Here is a 20,680-nt window from a genome sequence, read left to right as displayed (position 1 = left end):
TTTCAGTACAAATCGGCAATTTCATACTTTAACCCCTATTATTTTGAGAAATCAAAAATAATTATTAACCGTCAATTCTGACGTCAGGATGGCTGGTCGCCACTTTGTTCAGCATGAAGGGAGCAGATTTACCAGAAATATAAATTACCAATAATTGCTACCTATTTGCTACCTTCACGAATTAAAGGTATACGCTTCCTATCTACATTAGTTAAAAAAATATAAACGATTGAAAATTTTACGAAGAAGACCAACGCCTGCCCTTTGTGTTATGGCAATAACAACTTAACGCACTAAAAACTTTTGCTTTTTTAATTTAATCAGGCAATTTTCAAACGGTTATATTCATACTTCTGGTAAATCTGCTCCCTTCATGCTGAACAAAGTGGCGACCAGCCATCCTGACGTCAGAACGGCTGGTTAATTATTATTTTTGATTTCTCAGAATATATCAAAGGCAGTAATTATTTAGAAAAGGTAGCAATTCTTGAATATACACCCAGTGCCAGATGCGACAGGCGACCAGCCATCCTGACGGTCACCGTTTACTCACGCCTGGAAAAGTCTTATCTCTTTGAATGCGGTACAAAAAATGCTCCATACATCTATGACAACAGTCTGATTCTTTGAGGTATATTTTAAACGGCCGAAAACGACCATCGACACCGTAAACTCTTGGTAGAAGTTATTAAATCCTTTAAACATCATCTTAAATGATATTTTCACGCCTCCTGTAGAAAACGTCAAATATGTTTTTATAACTGACGCGGCAATCACTAGGCGCCGCACGTTAACACTGCATGTAAAAAAAAACTTAGACGCACCGTGTTACGTACTATCTAAGTTGACCCCAGTCTATCATCCGAGGACACAAGAAAACCCTCATATGAATATTCCCAGCTGTCTTTGTAAACTCATGGTATAGCCACAAGTGAAAATGAAACTTAAGCTGGATATACATTTGTGTGACGTGTCATATCGTGACGTGTCAGAAGGATGTGACGGTGTGACCTCCTTACATCGTCATCCCACCTTTTTATCGCCTTTCTCCGGTTCCTGGCCACTCGCATTTAAATTTAAATTTTGAATTACTATAGTTCCTTTGCCTCGCATTCTGATTTTGTTTCGTTCCATCGTCACTCCCTGCTCGATCGCGGCAGCGAACACGTCTTCCCTTCTTATTTTTTTGAGCCGTTCACCAGTTACTAAAAATCTCTTATGCGATAAACATTTTAAAGATCACAAACATTAATAAAAACGGAATAATTGTTATAAAACTGGATTTATTACCACTATTTCTTTACCTCTTTTGAATTCTGAACGTTAAACTCACTAAGCGAGATCTACGGTTGACAGAACACCCCAAGCGGCTACATTATAATCGACAGGACATGCTTAAGAGGTGCCAATCCACCAACAGCATCAGCAGCGCTCTCACAACGATAACAGTTTCATAAACACAACACAAGCCTTCACGTCATGTTGCGACACACTAATATAAATCTAGCCATGTTAAATGTATGAAACCGATACTGTTCTAACGCGTCACGACACGATACGTCAGACAAATGTAAACCCGGCTTTACTCCTGTCGCCATTTCGGTAGCTCACTGAAACGAAACGATCACGTTAAAACAAATCACAGATGAATCCGCTTCGATAAAGAATGTAACGCCTTACAGAATTTTTTTAACAATTTTTTTATTCCATACAGTACTAAGTCTCCAAGAGCTATGCTGTCGCGCGATAGTGGCAAGAACATCCGTATATGGACTAGAACGATTACCGCTACCTACTACATTGAAATCCCACCTGAAGTCATATGCGATCTCTGCAGCGCCAAGCCGACATCGTGCGCGTACTACAAAACATGCTCATCATACGCGTCTTAATTGTACTGGACGAAACTCGTGTTCCATCGCTTGAACCCTACGAGGCTCACGTCATTCCGAAGTGATATCATCTTTCAATACAGGTAATGAATGAGTGGTGTAAAATACATATATCGATTGTCATATTTTGACATCATTTGTAAAGGTATTTAAAGTACTGAGTGTCAATATGATCATCGATATGCTACTCGATTCTCTAATGACTACTATAACTCTACCATGACACAACAATCAAAACAAGAGTTGCTAGAGACCTAGAAAAATATTTGTACGACAGTGTCCCTGTCATCAGCGGTCACGAGACAATCAAAAATTTGCTATATATTTTGCACTGCAACTCATGGTAGGAATACTGTGTACTAGCAATGTCCTTTTGCGACTTAATAAATAACAGTGAAGTGTCATATTTAGTACGTGTATAGGATGAGTTTCCACTATTAAATTTTCGTTATATTAAACAAATCTTGTAAATGGAAGATTCATGTGACTTATTTAGAACTTAATTGATGCTAACAATATTTCCTAATTGTATGAAGTAGTTTTCTGAAAGACTCTAATCAAAATGCAAGACTAATCATAAAATATCTTTACCTCTATTGTATTTTGAACAACACGAATTTCAAAAACAGTAATGACAAATTTGGTATTAGATTGATTCCCTAATGTACGTATTCATATACTTGTCATTGTAATATGTGAACAGGGGTAATATGTGTACATAACTAATTTGCCCACACCTAAGTTTTTATTCTTAGCATTTGCTAGACAGCTTACCCTCTGCAGAGTCCATACATCGCCACTGCTAAATACAATATACACGTCCTGACTGTAACGAAAGTATAAACGTAAACGCTTGCAACTATCTTCATGGTAAATTATCAACATCGATAATTCAAAATTAATTATAAATTATCAATATTGATAATTCAAAAATTATCAATATTGATTAATTCTAAATTAATTATGAATTACCAATGTTGATAATTCTATATTAATTATAAATTGTCAATATTGATAATGTATCAAGAAAATAATATATCCTCGTAAAAAACAGGCTGTTACTGACAATGGATTTGTGACTAGATATTAAGGTATTGTTACTTAACAAAGAAATGATGTGAATATTAAGCGTTATTTAATTATAGCAATACTTGATATGTGAATATTTTGCACGGCAACTAGCTCCTTCATTGTCCGTCTATTCATAACATATTTTATCTTTGTACTAACATAAACGATAGGCACATAGGAATATTATAGACTCGTATAATTGAAATTCGCAACTTTTCAAGTCTCAGGTATAACCATTGCATGCGTATATTTTATTTAGGTTTTTGAGTTTTTGAGTTTCTTGTTCCCAGGTACAGTAAAACCTGAAGCCACCATTTGGAGTGGAATAAGAATTTCTCTATAAAAAAAATGCAATCCAAAGGTGCCAAATATCGACCCTTATACTCTCAATTCATTTTCGAACATGTTAGTCGCCTTGCCCGTGTTAGCCAACACATTCGAAATAAATTCTCATGTTAGACAACATGCCAAACGACATAATACGTCAGAAATTATAATAACCATTACTGGGGAATATCACCTTCCTCATTTTTAAATTTATCTTTCAGACCATGGAAGAGGCGACAGTATAGAATAGGAAATAATAATAATTTTGTGGCAAGAGACAATAGCAGGTGTACCTAGTTCCCAAACTATGGTTCCTTATACTAAGGGTTGGTCTTACATTGGTCACATTTATTGTCTTAAAACGACACCAAGTTTTTTTTTATATGTTGTAAATAAAGAGTGGTCTACATTTAGTTTTGGATACATTAATTATATAGTTACTTTATTATGTATAATATGTGGTTTGAAAGAAGATATAGTGACAAAAATAGAGAAGGGTATGTTGTGGTTTGGGCTCAAGCAGCGGATGAATAAATGTAGACTAACGAAAGAAATGCATAACGTGGAAGGCACCATTGGAAGAGGACAGCAGCGAAGAACATTCTCAGATCAAATTGAGAATGTTGAGAGTTAAAAAGGCTGGAGTGCGTGGAGAGAAGAATAAGAGGGACTGCATGAAAAGATTGATGAATGTAAGTGAAGCAAAGAAGGTTTGTCACGATCGAGCTGAAGGGCTCGATAGTCTGTGCCTACCCCAATGGGTATCCAAGGGCGTGAGTATAAGTAAGTTTATAATAACGATAACGCGCAAACACACATAGCCCCACACTAGGGAAACCCTGTATCGCGGGTGCTATGGACACACACATAGACAACCAGAAATTACACCCAACTCACGAGAGAAATCAATGTACGCCACACAAATAATTCTCCCGGCACGGGAATCGAACCCGGTACTTCTGCGTGGCAGTTCGTCATGGTAACCATTCGGCCACGGAGGCAGTATCACGTATAGTTAGTTCTATGTGGTTATACATATAGAAAACAACTAATCGAAATATCGGACAGCGTATTGGCCAACACTGCCAGCACGGCTGCGACACGGCGACATGATCAACAATTAGGCACTTAAGTCTCTTTACCTCTCACCTCCAGTTACAGGGTCCTTTAAATTCGCGACCTGTGTTAAAATTATCGTCTTCTCTAAATCCAAGATTAAAACAAAACCGTGGCATGTTTTACTTCTGTTGCGCCTGGTAAAATTACACATGCATTTGTAAATCCAATGTCTTTTCGTTTTCATTGTTTGATTCATTTTTAATGTTTTAGTTTAATTCTTCCTATTTCTAATTTTGCGAATAAACTAAATTGAAGAGTAGAACTTAGAATTCACTAGATGAATCTATCATTCGCAAGTACAATTTTATTGACCTAAAAAAAATTGTAAACTTTTGAGAAATTTTAGCTTTTAATGCGTGCGAGTCACTTTATTGTCCTGTCCAGTATTTGTAAGAAATGTTATAAATAGTTATTTTTAAGTCCTCTAAAGTGTATCAATTGAAAATTGTAAATATTTTAGCTACATTTATATATTATATATCTTCGAAAACTTCATTGCATACCAAAATTTTGACTAAATTCTAAACTAGTAAAGTTAAATTATTTTAAGAATCGTTATTTACAAACAATTTTGGAAAGGATCATAATGGCGTCTATTCGGGCAAAGTCAATGCATTTGTGATTGTATCACTTTAACAGCAAGAAACATACAGGAGATTTAATTTTAGTTTAAAACTATAAAATTAATTTATCGTTATAAATTTTGTCGGTATAGATACAAATTGCTCATTTTTATAAATAGTTTAATTTTACAGCTCTAAACTAATATGATATATATTCTGGCCTTTTACGCTCTTAGTGAGATACTAAAACACTGAACTTAAGTTAGCGTTTGTCCGAATCAACTCCAATGTCTCGTGATTGTATATATTTTTTAAAAGTGGTTGTGTACGTTTTAGCCTATGACAATACACATTTTGTATTTACACCACGTGGTCCTCGTGCAAATGTAACGATAATGGCAGCATTATAATTATAACCGTAGACTGTATCTAGTAAATATAATGTGTGAATCATTACTAAATCTGTTCGATCCGTCCCATACGGATATCATTAATTAATACGTTCGTTAACATTATTTATTTACTCATACAACCTTTTTTTGGCCATTTGCGCCATCTAATAGAATTGTGAAACATAAATGAGGCTATCCGCGCAAAAGTGGTGTAACCCACATTTAATTTTTTTTCTACAATATTATTTTAAATGGTACTAAAGTACAAATTGTTTTATTTTATATTTGGATGCTATTTTTATGTACAAAAAATATTTGATTATATTTTTGTTTTATGCATGAAAAATAGCATCCAAATATAAATAATTTTGTAATATACAAATTTCTAATAACTTTAAGTATTTCTTTACCATCTTTATCCACACTTATCAAGTCTTTGTAGTTGCAAGTAGTTCCTGGTGGAGTGGAAGCATAATATAATTACAATAATTATAATGTCTAAACTCACCCGATACCAAACTACAATACGCACCTGAGGGTGATTTGGTATATTTAGTATCATTTAAAGTGATATTGTACACAAAATATTAATTGTGGGCTACACCACTATTGCCCTGATAGCCTCAAATGAACGTCAGTTTTGATACACACCCTTTGTAACTAGAATATAACAAATTTTATCTAACAAGAAATCTGCAATTTTCACTATGTAAGAAAGTGTGAAAAGTTTATGTATGTTGATTAAACGCTAGAATAGTTAACTTTAAAATTGCACTTTTTGTTCTTTAAATTTTTTATCATAACGAAACTAACAAACTTTGTACATATTTTGTTCTTTTATTTTATCACTAATGTATCAGATGTGATATACCTAATTAGTTATTATTTTAATCCAAATATACTAATGCCAGCTAAAAGTTTGGGTTAGGTTGATACAGTCATAATGTTATTTGCTACCTATTGTAAGTTGTGAAATTGAAATAAAACTAATTTATAATATACTTTCTGTATTTCAATTCCCGAAGGGCAGTAAGCGAAGCTTTTGTGGCGATCCACTCATATTGCACAATCTACGGATGGAATTAAATGAAAGAACTAGTTTAGAGTTCGAGGCAATAGACATTTCGCCTAATTTTAAGCCTTTCAGGAAAATTAATTAATTAAATTTAATTAAGAAAATTTAATCATTAACGTAATAAATAGTCAAAGTATAACAGCTACAGCGATATTTATATATAAATAAATACGTAATAACAACTTTTCTGTTTATGATTTTTTTTATAATACCAAGTAACGGGACGAACAAGTCGTGCGCACGTAAGCGACAGGCCTATCCATAACAGTTGCAGTGCCACTCAGAGCTTTAAATCACAAAGATCTTAGGGGCACTGCCACTGCGCCCGTCACACTGAGACATCAGTTGACAAGTCCAGTACTTTCACTAGCACCCTTGCTTTTCCATACCGGGACGTATTAGGTAAGGTGGCAATACTTCCCTGGATGAACTCTTTCACAAGGAGCTCTACTGCTACTAAATCCATCTATAATAAAACAATGACGTGCCCTCTGTGATAATTTTAACATCTTAGCTAAATAAACGTATAATTATTAAGTCCAACAATGCAATGTATGTTCCACATGAAAATATCGGCGTATCTGTAACGTCAGAAGAAGTAAATAGGTTATCTAAGCGGTATTCTATTTGCACGATATGTAGGTACTAGTGCTAGCTTTTAAATTTTACTTCTGTCAAAATAACGAAACAACCGTTCTGTTGTAATATTATTAATTCTGCTTTATGCTTATTCTTGATAAAAGCTTCGAAGTTACTGAGTAGGTAGGCAGATAAAATGTTGCGACTTTTTATATTTATTTATTATTACATTTCAAAAGTACTAAAATCATTTCAGTCTAACATAAACTTAACTAAGGATGCTAACAGATGACATGCAGTCAGCACGTTTGCAGTTAATGCGTGAAGTTGTAATCAACTTCATGCAGCCGAGATCACGACTGCATGAAGTTGATAACGACTTCACACTTTAACTACATGCCGTCGAAACCGACTTCATGCAGCCGAGATCGACTGCATGAAGTTAATGCGTATGAAGTTAACTTCATATGGTCGTAGTCTCGGCTGCATGAAGTTGATTACGACTACACGCATTAACTACAAACATGCAATCAATCTGTCAGCAGCCAAAGTTTTTCCATATACCGCTAACAAATATTAAAACTAAACCTAAAAAAGCAAAATAAAATTTTCTGGTCTTTTTTATTGTACTCAAGGTTGAAGAATGATGCCGCCGGAATAAGCGCGGAATGTTAACCATCCTTTTAACTTTAAAACGGGCGGCGTAACGATTACGAGTAAATCTAGTTTATTACGTTAGAATCGACGTCACGACTTTTTATTGCAATCTATGCTAGGTGCTGTGGTACACATCAAGCTTGACACTTTTGTATGTACATTGGATCGTTCTTATCGTAAGCTGCATAGAGTTTGATTTATGTGTTAAGCGTCAAGCTTCGCGTGCTCTTGACTAAGTACAGCGCCCTTATAATCTTAAAGCTCTACCCCTCCTGTAGGGCAAGGGCGTGGGTTTATATATGTTGTATGTATGATTAATTTTATAACGGCGGATCGGCTGGTTTTTGCAATTAAAACCAACTTAGTGACGACCTGACTATTCAAATTTCAAATACTCGATTATATTCACGCTGAAATAAGGTACGCGTATGTAAGTAATCAATGACATACTACTTCCTTTATTTTCTCTAACGCTTAGAGTGCAGCGAAGCCAATAACAAAATACTGTGTTATGTGATTAATTGTGTTCTGTTTACGAAACTAAAAGCTGTTAGTTAACTATTTCGTCGTGACAAAGTCACAGGCGTCAGCCACTTTAATATAAATCAATACAAGCTATCATGCGCGCTGTAGCCGATCTGACAGTTTCAACCCTCCAAACAATGTTCGCGATTCTGCCTGCGATGTTCCAGTGAAAAAACAACACAAATGTTTGATAGAACTAAGCAATGTAATTTTTCACACAAAATGATGATTCGCCTAAACAATTTTTTGTACGTTTTCAATTTGCGTCAAGGCACAATTCTTATTGCCGTCCATCAAATCGTAAGTACATGTCACTTAAAATATGATTAACGCATGTTTTGCCTTATTTAATTTGCTTGACAAAAGAAAATCTCTACTGCAATGATTATTAATCGTTGCTTTACTGGATCCATTTACTTTTTTCAGGCGCTGTCATCTTTCATTTTAATAATACTATTAGTGGGCATCTCTCATGTGGGTGAAATGCTATCTATGCTCCATAACGACATGGAAGACGACGCAGAGAGGCATGGGTTCTACGAAGTAGCCTATGGAGACCAGACGTCATTCCATGAAGGCGAAGTGATAAGCACTAACAATCAACGCAGATTTGCTAAGGCACAAAATCTTGCTTCAGGTAATCTCTTCAACAATCGTCCATTTCAAATATGTGATTACTTTAAAATCGACAACAATGTTTTGAATAACTGTTGGGAATCATAAATTACTCGCAGGTAGACCGTTATTGGCCTTTTCTCTTCTAGATTAATACAGGGTGTGATATGTCGTCCTCTTTATTATTAATAAATGTAACTCATAATTTTGATGGAAAAAGTTATTTGCATAGTTCTAGTTAAATTTCATTTATTTCATTTCATTATGTTGTCATGTGAATTGGTTATTTATATATTACAAAAGGCGAATTTTGAAAAAGTTGACAATGAGTACTTACTCACGACTTCACGAGTACACTAATCTCCTAAATATTTAAAACACTCTTAAACATATTCATCAAACATAGGTTCTAAATGCCGTGGCCATGGGACCTGCAAAGGGCCAGAAATGTGTTGGTTTGTTTGAAAAACAAATATCTGTACGCTATAGTTATTTAGATCCGAAAAAATAGTTTCATTTCCAACTATTTTGGAGTTCTTAGGTTCTAAATGCCGTGACCATGGGCTCTGTAAAAGACCCGAAATGTTGGTTTGTTTCAAAAACAAATACCTTCATGCTACTTAGATCCAAAAAAAGTACCTAGTTACATTTCCATTTCTTAACCTTGTAATTATCTCTAGTAAGTACTTCAATTGTCTTTTTACTTCAGTGACGGTAATATTCCTATACACAAGCACCATTCTGACTTCAATCTACCTGATGTGCTGCATCTCGCTACTTCACGGAGCGATCCGGTACAAGCGGGAGTACGTCCTACCATGGATCATGGCTGCGTGTATTGGTGTTGTGCTGCTGATCATTGCTATCGTCGTGGGGGACGGGTACCCGTGTGTCGTTAACATTTTTGGAGGGCATAATCTATACCGTGAGTATTTAACCCATAACCGGTCATAACGGTTAGTGCCGGTAAACCGAAGGGACACTCCACAATTTTTTATCTTTATATTCGTATTTTAATAGAATATTTTTTGCCCCGTTTGTATCTCTCTATGAGTATTTAAAATAAGACGCTTACCTATTATAAAGCTAAATAGGGTTTAGCAATGTCTTGTGTCATTTCATTAAATATGCTTAATTTGGTCCCAAATCTACCCAGATTAACAAGACGCGAGTCTTATATCTTTTTCCTAATATGTATATTTTTGTAATTTGGATCCACGAATATATTCGTAGTTGGATTACCAATATTTAATCATGGGACACGTCTATAAGACATGAATTATACATTTTCCAGATTTTGGCTGCGCACTTTTTGTGTTAACTTTCATCTATGCCATCTGCGCGGTAAGTAGTTTCGCCCTCGAGACCGGCGGTGGACGGTGTGCACGCGCTACACGGGCTGCCAATGACGAACGCGGTGAGAGGCTTCTGTTGCTGGATCACGCAGCCCACTCCAGCTTGCTATCTGCTGCACAGCTTAACAAACTATCGCACGGTACACGATCACAGTTCGTGTAAAGTCGTAACGGTTCAGATACATCACTAGTGACGCGATGTCCTAACAAAATCTGCAACGAGTTAAAAAATGCACAGCAGAACATGCGCATCAAACGCATATTCGAATGTCACACCTCAACACGTTGCATCGCTTGGATTTGTCTGAAACGTCAGTGGCTATTCTTGTAGGGATGCAAAATACGTAATATATTAAGATACATCGATGGTTTAGTTAAACAAAAAACATCCATATCTGTCGTGAAACAACTATATAATCGATGTTCCATTTAGCAAACATGAAATAGCTCTATTTTTAATCTTAGTGTATATAACATGCCGCAGCCGTATTGTATAAAGAGCCGTATTTACATTAGGGCTAGCCGGTTTGCAAAACGGCGCGGGGCTATTTTCTAATACGGTTACCTCGTATTCGGCCGGTTTGCAATTCGCCTACAAGTACGCCACATTGTAATAATAACATGTGGCGTTTTACAAAGCGGCTAAGAAATGTGCCGCCGGAATACAATAGGGCGCGTCATTGTTACGCTTCTTTGAGATATTTAGTTCCAAATATAGCTACCAGTAGCGCTGCATTATCGTAACAACAAATGATGATTCATAATCAGGGTGCCATATTCCCTATGAACAATACGGCTAAACATTGGCCGCCTCTTCGTAGAACGTATCGTGATCACAATCCGGATGAGGTAGCCGTATTAAAAAACAGCGCCGTTATGCAAAGCGGTTATGTAATGTGGCACTTTATACAATACGGCTGCGACTTAAACATTCAACCACATGTCACAGTATTAAAATTGCAAATGTTAACGTTATGTAGCAAACACAATTTAATATTTTTACACACTAGGTATATCCTATCATACTGCTTCAACTATATTATATAATGAACTATATTATGCGCTACTGAATTATGATTTTTCTAGAGAACATTATAGAAACTTCGTCCATACACACACAACAGGTAGTATAGGTACAGTAGTGGGCCATACATACCTAAATTGCTTATAACATACAAGCTGTTTAAAATTATGCCTTGCATAATTTACACAGCATTCGAATATACAGTTTTTGAAAACTTACAGTTTCTAAAGCCTAACCAGTGATTATGTGCACATATAATAAATACCCTTTTTCACTCACAATATTAAAAAAAACAATATTGTAATATAAATAGTATCTCCGAAATGTTTTATTAACACCAATATCCTTTTTTGATATTGAATCATCGATGTTTTTCATTTCAATTTTTGCATCCTTAAATTCTTTTAAACTGTCATTATTTCTTATGGTACTGGCTAAGTCTGTAAAGCAGTGGTATCGTTGCCTTAACTAATTGGTGTTCAAAATGGTATGAAGAATTTGTCCAGTTTTCAGACTTCGCTCATAATCCTCCCAAAGGTCTAAAATGCTATCTTTGGTTGTGTAAATGCACAAGCAAAGTATTGTCAATGTAAGACAATGTTTAGTAGTAGGTAACTAGTATTAAGTGCACAGCTTGTTATAAGGATAAAAATTGTATATATTGGTTTTCCTTCAGTATGATAAGAACAATGCTTTTATTGTACCCTTCACAGTAAATATGAAAGATCAAGGCAACCATGGTAAAAATTGAACATATAAGCCCAAAAAATATATAGTGCATAAATAGTAGGTACATGTTTAGATATTATGTATTTAATGATATTACCCTATTCATTGTGATATTTTACTATAACAATCTATAAGAATTATATTCAATAAAACTGGTACAAAAGTGTATGTAAATTATCATGGAAATCAGAGTAGAAAAATATTAAGCTATGTATAATTTATTATGTAATTTGGTATATAGTTTCAATATTGTGTTAATTAATGCAGAATATATTTTACCGGTATTATAATTACTTATTGTAACTAGAGTAAAATAAAAGCTTATAAATGAAATATTATAATATGCTAAATGAAATAAAATTATTTGGTGTATTTTAATTTTATTTTGCCATCGTTTCCTACTTTTTTATTTACACTATTTATTTGTATAATTATTAAAATGACCTAAGTACACACTTTAGTTTGCAAAGAAACATCAAAGTGTAGCAGAAGTACTTTCTTATCTACTACTTACATAATTAAACAACATTTTATTGTATTTGAGTATTACCTTGTCAACAATAGACAATAGCAATTTTTTTCAAAATTTTTTAAAATATTTAGGTAATAATTTACATTTACAGATTTTCAAAGTTTTTTACCCCCATTGATTATTTTCTAAAGGCCTTTGAATACCTCTAAATCCTTTAGCAAGAAAATATTTCTCAGAAGATTCAGACCGACTAGCATTAGGCTTTATAATCTTAATAGTGTTATAGAATCTTGCCAAGTCCGTTTCTAGCACAGGTACTTCTTTACCATCCCATACTTTGAAGAGTAAACTGGCATCTTTTTTACTGACTAGAGCGGCAAACCTTAAAGCCATGTAACAGAGTGCTATTATTCTGTCTTTGTCTAATTCTCTGATACCTGTAGCACTTGGGGCCATATCAGAGAGAACCAAATCTACTTGCTTCCCATTAAGTGCTGCTATCACTTTGTCATGAGCTTCAATTGTGCTGAAATCAAGATTGCTCATTACTGTTGCACCCTGCAAATAAGCACACAAAAAGTTATTGGTGAATTTATATGAAATTAGTCTAAAACAATACTGTAGACTAGGCTGTACTCTATGAGTAGAATCTCTGGCTGAATGAGTTAGTTTGTAATTAGAATGCTTTCGAAGAAATGAAATAAGTAAGAAAACAGAAGATCTAGACAGACAGAGAGATTGATTTGTAACGCAATACTAAAATTATGTAAAAAAGTGAAATAAAGTATATTTTAAAGATTATTACAGTTTAAATTTATAGAAGTGCCTCTCGCCACGTAATCTGAGCTACCCCCTTATTTCAAATGGTGGATTGCGCCGGCTTTAAAGAAAAAGAACCGTGGATAAGGATTCCGATGAAGAAAAGTCCGGTGTAGAATATTTTTATATCTTTTTACGACACAACCACAACGAAAACGTAACAAAGGTCGTAATTTATATTTTTTTACTTATTTAATATTGATTTATATTTGGTGCCAGTGAAAAGTGCGAGGAGAAAATATGTATGGTATGTCGGCACAAAAGTTTAATGGATTCAACGACGTTGACGAGTTTTTGAATCAATTTGAGACCATTAGTATATTAAATAATTGGTCTGATGTGCAGAAGAAATACGTGTTTGCATTGTATTCGGAGGGGCCTGCTCTACAATGGTACAGAACGTATTTTTCTTCATACATGACGTATGACGTGGTGGCACAGAAGCTAAGAGAGGAATTTCCCTCACAGATAGATTACGCCCGTGAATTTTATTATAGGCGACAGGGGCCTAATGAATCGCTGATAAGTTATTTTTATAGTTTAAATGAGTTAGCGTTGAAAGTGAATATTCAAGATGTTCAGTTTATTAAGCATTTTTTGAAATCTTTGATACCCAATTTTAAATGGATGCTGGCTAGTAATTTGTATGTATCGAAAGAGGAGTTGAGGAAAACAATTATCCAAGTAGATGACATATTTAATCACAATTATAATGGAAGTAGACGAGATATTGAATTGCCAGTATATTGTCATATGGAGCATTCTTGCTGTTGGCAAACACAGGGTGACTCTGCACCGATAATTAGACCCGAGTCTAAGCAATCGGAATATCAAGTGCCACAAGCACCAGTTGTGCAGCAGGATACGCCAAGTCAAGGGTATTCACGAGCACATAGTAGTGGATCTTCGTCAGGATCTCCTCAACGTGAATGTCAGAAAAGCGCAGCTGAACATTTAGAAAATTTGTTTACAATTGATAGTTTTAGTGTAGATAGGGCACCTTTTATATCTGTTTTTATTAATGATGTATGTTGCGAGGCGTTGGTGGATACTAATGCTTCAGTTTCAGTAATTTCTCGTTATTTTGCGGAAAGGTTGCAGTTGCGTATCGATGATACTCCAAGTTTTCCATTACGTACAGTGGGTGCAACGCCAATAAATGTGCAGTCGTCCACCAAAGTGTCGTTGATGATTAATGGGAAGGAATATCCTTCGAAGTTGCTGGTTGTAGACGATCTTGAAAAATATGTAATTCTGGGTCGAGATATTTTGAAGAGATGTGGTTTCGAGTTGTCAAAAGTGGAAATTGACAATAAAATTTCGTCTAAGTCCGTGACAGATATTGGCTCAAAGAAAGAAAAATCTTTGAAACCAGTATCAAAAAGTTTTGATAATTTCTCGCTAAATAGATCGGAGTATGAAAACTCTTCGGTTTTGCCGGGAATTATAAATAATTTCAATAAAAGTCAAAAGACGTGTCAATTACGTCAAGGGTATAATTTCTGTAAAAATAATTATAAAAATGCTTTGCCGGAAATATATATAAAACACAATTCGGAAAGCGACATTTCTAATCGTGTTCGCGTAAGTAATGTGGCGAATTTGCGAGGTGACTTCGTAAAACGAGCAGCTTCGATGAGTTCTCGTAAAGAATATGTAGATGGTTTACAATTAAAGCAAAAGCGAATGTTTGATAAGAAAAGCAGAGTTGCTTTGATATCTAAGAGGTATGTTACGCGAAGGTTAGGGTAGTGAATTGGTTGAGTAGGATTAATTGTATTATGAGAAGATTAAGTATGAATAGGAATAGATTGGGTAGGCAGAATCTACTCCATGTGAATAGGATGAAAAAGTTCTATATGAGGGAATTTAATGTGTTTGTTTCTACTAGGTTAATTAATTTTTTATATTTATTTTTCATGTGGAACCACATTGACGTTATGAGAAATATTTGGAGAAAAATTAATATTTTCCTTTACATGCAGACTTGGATGGAAGGGAGGAGAAGATACACCATCAAATAGATAAAATTTACTTTTGTTTTTCTTATATATTTTTTTAATTTGATAGATATATTATCCTGTATATGCGAATAGTTCGTGCTCATCCTTCCAGTTGAACAAGGACTGTCTGCATTCGGGGAAAATATATTTATTTAATTAATTAGACATCTTTCATATGGGATATCCCCATCCCATATGTATGTTAGGATATGTTGTTAGCGTTATATGTGTGTTGGTTCTTGTTTGTTTAAAGATAGTAAGTGAAGCTGATGGAACGTGATAGCTGCAAAATGAGGACTAAGGCAGCTGGGAGATCAATAGTGATGTAACCCAGTGATCGTCCGATGGATGTTCAAGCCTGTGTCGTCGTTGTGGCAGCATGCACGTTGGAGATAGCTTAGGTTTAGGGAGTTTAGGGAAATAGTTTTGTAGCAATGTTTAGAAGTTTGATAGGGTCGTTCAGCCAGTTTAGGGTCGCTGAAATAAAGTGTTAGGGTTTAGTCAGGTTCCCTAATTAGCTAGGATAGCTAACAAGTGAAAATATTTTGATTTGTTTGACTAGGATGTGGTCATGGTCTGTCTTTTTGGATAGGTTTTTGGCAGACTAAAGCCATAGCCTCCTCGGTGGTTACTTGTTGGTAAGTTGATAGCTTCCGAGCAGTGTGTGGCTAGCCTGTAGTAAAGGCTGATCACCGATGTAAGTTGCCTATCATAGGTAGACCACCAGCTAGGGATATTCACCCCTTCAGCTGTGAGGAAGAGGGATGTAGACTAGGCTATACTCTATGAGTAGAATCTCCGGCTGAATGAGTTAGTTTGTAATTAGAATGCTTTCGAAGAAATGAAATAAGTAAGAAAACAGAAGATCTAGACAGACCGAGAGATTGATTTGTAACGCAATACTAAAATTATGTAAAAAAGTGAAATAAAGTATATTTTAAAGATTATTACAGTTTAAATTTATAGAAGTGCCTCTCGCCACGTAATCTGAGCTACCCCCTTATTTCAATACCTTGTTAGAATAATATGAATTTGAGCCTAAATGACATATTACTGTTACAGCAATGAAGATTTAGATGCACTTGTGGTAGTTTAGGTGTAGGAGTAGCTTTAAGTACTTCTCAGTGAAACGCTGATGATGAGAGTTAGAACCAGAATGTATTTATTGGCTAATGTTGTTATATATATAGTAATCTAAAAGCGCTGAATAGTATGCTAAGTGTTAAATACACAATCAACCAATCAGAGGGCCTACATTGTTTGCAAAAGTGAGACAGACATACTGATATCTTGCTAGTCTAGTACAAAGATGTGCAGCCCATTGACAGACTACACAGAAAAAATGACAGACATAACACATGCAGTTACAAAGATAAAGTATTTATGTGTACCTGAATTGGGAATATTTGAAGTTTGTCAATAGAGATTACAGATCCTTGAGGCTTATAAGGTAAGCAACCATTAGCATTGACTTTTTGCACTGCAACCTGCGTCCAAGAACCCGGAGCAGCTCCAAGGTCGATTACTTTCATACCTGGCTGTAGAATATTGGTTTCGTTGTTGATTTCTAACAATTTAAAGGCGCTACGACATCTGGAATATAAACACATAACGTTTTGTAATACAACGTTAACGTTAAGTTAGAGTTACTCTTAATTTAGTATTCAATGAAGATTTACTGCTATTTGTTTTACCTGTAGTTATATATCTTCGCTTTTTCAACGTATGGGTCTGCCTCCTGACGTCGGAGCCATTGACTCGAACTTTTAAATCTTTTCAAACAGTATGTTAGTACGCGGCGTGAGGTACTCATTGTGCATAAAACTTAGACGTACACAAATGCTAGAAGAAAACACTGTGTTAAGTATTATAGTGTATTGTGCTAGAATGACAAGGTTGTTTACGGGAATTTATTGAACGATTGCAAGCTTAGAATTTTCAATGCTCATTCTGAGCATTGTGTAAGGCAAGGTAAGTACCTGTCTTACTAAATTGCTCTGAACGTCTACAAAATTACAACTCGTTCATGATAGTAAATAACAAGCAAAGATAATTCCGAGATTGAATTTCTGTCCTTCTCTGTCAGTAATTTTCTTTTTTTTCTGGGCTTGTTTTCCGAGAATGTATAATTTCTATCCTGTCAGTCAGTAATAGAGTTACAGGTCATGGAAAAAATTCCATTTTGAAAAAATCATATTTAACAGAGAAATAAATTTTTTACCAGATACGTTTCCTTTAATTCCACATTTGACGTTGACACCTGTCAAAAGTTGAAGTTATTATTGGACGAAATCGATGGAGCCAATACGTGGTGTGGTTGCTTAGAATAATATTCTAAGTAATTATTATTCTAAGTGTGGTTGTTGGAGGTTTTTTTGCTGTTGTGAAAATCTCGATTTTCTTGTAAGTGGCTTCTAACTATACAAGTTTATTTTATAATTTACGCTAAATAAAACTTCAAAAGATATTTCTAAACGTAGAACATAATATGAGCCTCATTATTTTAAATTATGTATGTATAGTTTAAAATAATGAGGCTCTTTATTATATTAATAAGGCTCACTATGTATGTATTGTTTAAAATAATGAGGCTCATTATTATGTTCTACGTTTAGAAATATCTTTTGAAGTTTTATTTAGCGTAAATTATAAAATAAACTTGTATAGTTAGAAGCCACTTACAAGAAAATCGAGATTTAAAATGATTTCACAATAGCGAAAAAACCTCCAACAATCACACCACACCACCACCACTTCTTGTTGGTTCCATCGTTTTCGTCTATTAAGCTTTTGAACCGTTATTTGAAGCCTAAACATTCGAGAGTAGCGAACTTGATTTCCGGTAGTGTGTCAGTTTTAGCTCGAATTTCCCTTCTACATCCCCCACCATCTAGCTTCTGCTACTGTACACCAGGTGGCGCACACTCACAACGGGATTGTGTTTTCGAGCCCTGGCTCATTGGCGATTTGTTTTGCATAGTAGTCAGTTGTGTCCATAATTATATTAAAATTCTTAACGGGTTTTATCCTTCGTTAATTTGTGAAATTATGAATGGTACCAGGGAAGTCAATTTATCGGATTCGTCCGATTCTTCCTCGTCGAGCTCGGATTCTCAGCAATCTAGAACAGTAGAGACCAACGCCGAAGTTCACGAAGTGCCACCCCGTCTGCCTCCGCCGGAGATAAATAAGCAACGAAAAAGAAATCGTTCACACTCAAAGGAACGTAGTAATAAACGCCGTCGCTACAAAATGGAGGATACTTTACGCTATTTGACGGAACAAGTAAGTGGTATACAAAATTATATTGCTACTAGTAGTGCATTCCAACCTACATTGCATTCAAGCGTTTATGTGCCCGATCCAAATGAAAATGTAGACTTTGCACCCGATATCAGTGCAGATGTCAGTGGTGGTGTCACTGTACAACAGTGAAAATTGTGTACAAGTACGGCGCAAGTCTCCGATTTGCCGGGTACTTTAAAATTTTCCTTAAACACTTTTTTGAAAGAACCATCTATTCAAAAATCTTCACAGATTCATATAGATTTGTTAAATTCCATATAGCATTTTAATACTGAAGATTGGAATAATGTACGGTATGCTGAAGTACAGAAACAATACTGCTCCTCTCCGGGATTTACTTATTTAGAAACCGACGATGAAATTAGACCTTACAATAAAAACAATTCTCTCGCACTTATCGAGCGTGGCTTCGCTGCTATTACGCAAGCCCTCATAAAGCAGAACGAAACCGTACAAGAATCTTTTAGAAGTTTAATGGATTGGGCCACTTCCGCGGGTAATGTTTCTGCCAAGTCTTTGCACGAAAAAATTAATGAATTATTTGTGAAAGGTCATTAAAAAAAAATCAGTAGTGATGTTTTGCAGTTAGCATGTGGTCATAGGGCCGAATTAGTACAACAAAGACGTGATAACATTTTGCGCTCTGTAAAAGATACCTTTTTAAAGGCGAGTTTGCGTAAAATACCGCCAACTAGCGAGAATTTATTTCATAAACAATCATTTTCTACGGCTATTGAAAAAGCTGGTGGTGTATCGAAAACATTTTGGCCGCTCCGAGCGCCTTCACAAAATAAAGCTGCTGCGCAAGCTCAGCCCCAACAGCAGGCTCAGGCCATGCCTAGTCATGCTTTGAATTATTCAACTAAAATACCCAGTAATTTGAATTATACTACCTATCCTGCCATGGATTTGTTCAACAGACCGCCTTTACAAGGCGCTTGGAATTCTTTTAATCAAGGGCGCTACTACCCTCGCCCCATTTTTAGACCATTTAATCAGCAAGTGAGACCTCGTCAGAGGCCCGCGCAAACGTTTCAAAGCCATGATATGTATTCGAGCGCAGGCAGAGGTCAAGGAAAAGTATTTGCTCAGTCAAATGTTCGTAGACAGTCAAAAAGAAAATATTGTCCAATTTCGAGCGGACCGGTTGCCAGATTTTTTAGATCATTGGCAGGCATTGCAAGCACCTCCAACGGTAATGAAAATTGTACAGAACTTTCGCATACCATTTATAGCCAAGCCCCCATTAGAGGTACTAGACCTATTCAATCATCTATCGCAAACACCAGTGTCGCAAGACATGGACAAAATTATAAACCAATTAGTGAAAATGGAAGTTTTAGAACCTGCAGTCCCCAGTCCCACTTTCGTTTCAAAAATGTTTCTAACACCGAATAGCGACGGCTCAATGCATCCAATATTCAATTTAAAAAGATTAAACAATTATGTATTTGTGGACAAAGTCAAGCTCTTAAATGTGTACAGAGTCGTAACCTTCTTGCAACCACGAAATTGGTTGGTAAAAATAGATTTATCCAATGCTTATTTCCATCTGCCGGTTTCGAAGACGCATCGGCGCTTCTTAAGAGTAATTTACAAACATCAACTTTGGCAAATGACGTGCCTACCTTTTGGCCTAGCATGTGCTCATGTGCTAGGAATTACTTCTACAGAACGCTCAGCGCCGGTATCGGATTCCGGACGCTGCTTTGAAAGAGTTGCAATGGTGGCAAGTAAATTTAGCCCAGTTCTCGCCCATTCACTACCCTCCTGTAACAGAATACCTAGTAACAGATGCATCTGCAGTAGGGTGGGGAGCTCAGTTACACAATCTGAGTCAATGGATTGTCGGGCATTGGCCCGACAGTCCATTGACCGTCCGTTCGGACCATTGGGTCCGTAAACGAGGCGAATTCACATTCCAACTGCAACTGAGACGGGAAATGAGGGCCATTTGATACACATTGAAAGACCATTGTCGGCACCTGGTAGGCTCATCCCTGTTGATTCAGAGCGACAACCGAACGGTGGTTTCGTATTGGAGAAACGAGTGTGGTACCAAGTCACACCCCTTAATGGAAATGACACAAAATGTTCAATATCTTAGACCTTTACAACATCCATGTGGTGGCTCAGTACATTCCTGGCCGATACAAC

At 35.8% G+C, this 20,680-nt stretch overlaps 3 protein-coding genes across 5 annotated transcripts in view; 2 read left to right on the top strand and 1 right to left on the bottom strand.

The window, feature by feature from the left end:
* LOC113233820 (ras-related protein Rab-40C) overlaps nucleotides 1–2,856 on the top strand; it is an 8,040-nt gene extending 5,184 nt beyond the window's left edge. The window contains exon 5 of the mRNA XM_026469035.1: nucleotides 1,715–2,856. Within this exon, the coding sequence (XP_026324820.1) occupies nucleotides 1,715–1,926 (212 nt within the window). The 3' untranslated portion in view covers nucleotides 1,927–2,856. The remainder of the gene's footprint in view (nucleotides 1–1,714) is intronic.
* A 5,345-nt stretch (nucleotides 2,857–8,201) lies between these two features.
* LOC113233803 lies at nucleotides 8,202–12,187 on the top strand. The gene is made up of 4 exons (XM_026469008.1): nucleotides 8,202–8,500; nucleotides 8,627–8,837; nucleotides 9,525–9,740; nucleotides 10,110–12,187. The coding sequence occupies exons 1-4, from the start codon at nucleotides 8,384–8,386 to the stop codon at nucleotides 10,331–10,333; spliced, it is 768 nt and encodes a 255-aa protein (XP_026324793.1). The 5' UTR covers nucleotides 8,202–8,383; the 3' UTR covers nucleotides 10,334–12,187.
* Nucleotides 12,188–12,421: 234 nt separating this feature from the next.
* LOC113233732 (rRNA methyltransferase 2, mitochondrial) overlaps nucleotides 12,422–20,680 on the bottom strand; it is a 188,390-nt gene continuing 180,131 nt past the window's right edge. Inside the window, exons 1-4 of one of the 3 annotated variants that reach the window (XM_026468912.1) lie at nucleotides 17,197–17,327; nucleotides 16,912–17,059; nucleotides 16,609–16,810; nucleotides 12,422–12,953 (exon numbers count right to left, since the gene is read on the bottom strand). In XM_026468912.1, the coding sequence (XP_026324697.1) occupies nucleotides 12,561–12,953; nucleotides 16,609–16,810; nucleotides 16,912–17,030 (714 nt within the window). In that variant the 5' untranslated portion in view covers nucleotides 17,031–17,059; nucleotides 17,197–17,327 and the 3' untranslated portion in view covers nucleotides 12,422–12,560. Of the gene's footprint in view, nucleotides 12,954–16,608; nucleotides 16,811–16,911; nucleotides 17,136–17,196; nucleotides 17,328–20,680 lie in introns of those variants that run through there. The other 2 variants (XM_026468915.1, XM_026468913.1) reach the window with 2 other exon arrangements.

This window comes from Hyposmocoma kahamanoa, unplaced genomic scaffold, assembly GCF_003589595.1.
Source record: "Hyposmocoma kahamanoa isolate Upper Pololo Valley unplaced genomic scaffold, ASM358959v1 80, whole genome shotgun sequence".
Taxonomy (NCBI): domain Eukaryota; kingdom Metazoa; phylum Arthropoda; class Insecta; order Lepidoptera; family Cosmopterigidae; genus Hyposmocoma; species Hyposmocoma kahamanoa.
The sequence above is the reverse complement of the archived record's forward strand: the minus strand, read 5'-3'. Positions and strand labels throughout refer to the sequence as shown.

Excerpts from the sequence above, each read along its gene's own strand:
- LOC113233803 (XM_026469008.1), top strand. The coding sequence starts at position 8,384 with ATGTTTGATAGAACTAAGCAATGTAATTTTTCACACAAAATGATGATT. Across the intron at positions 8,501-8,626 it reads TTATTGCCGTCCATCAAATC|GCGCTGTCATCTTTCATTTT; the intron begins GTAAGTACATGT and ends TACTTTTTTCAG. Across the intron at positions 9,741-10,109 it reads TGGAGGGCATAATCTATACC|ATTTTGGCTGCGCACTTTTT; the intron begins GTGAGTATTTAA and ends TACATTTTCCAG.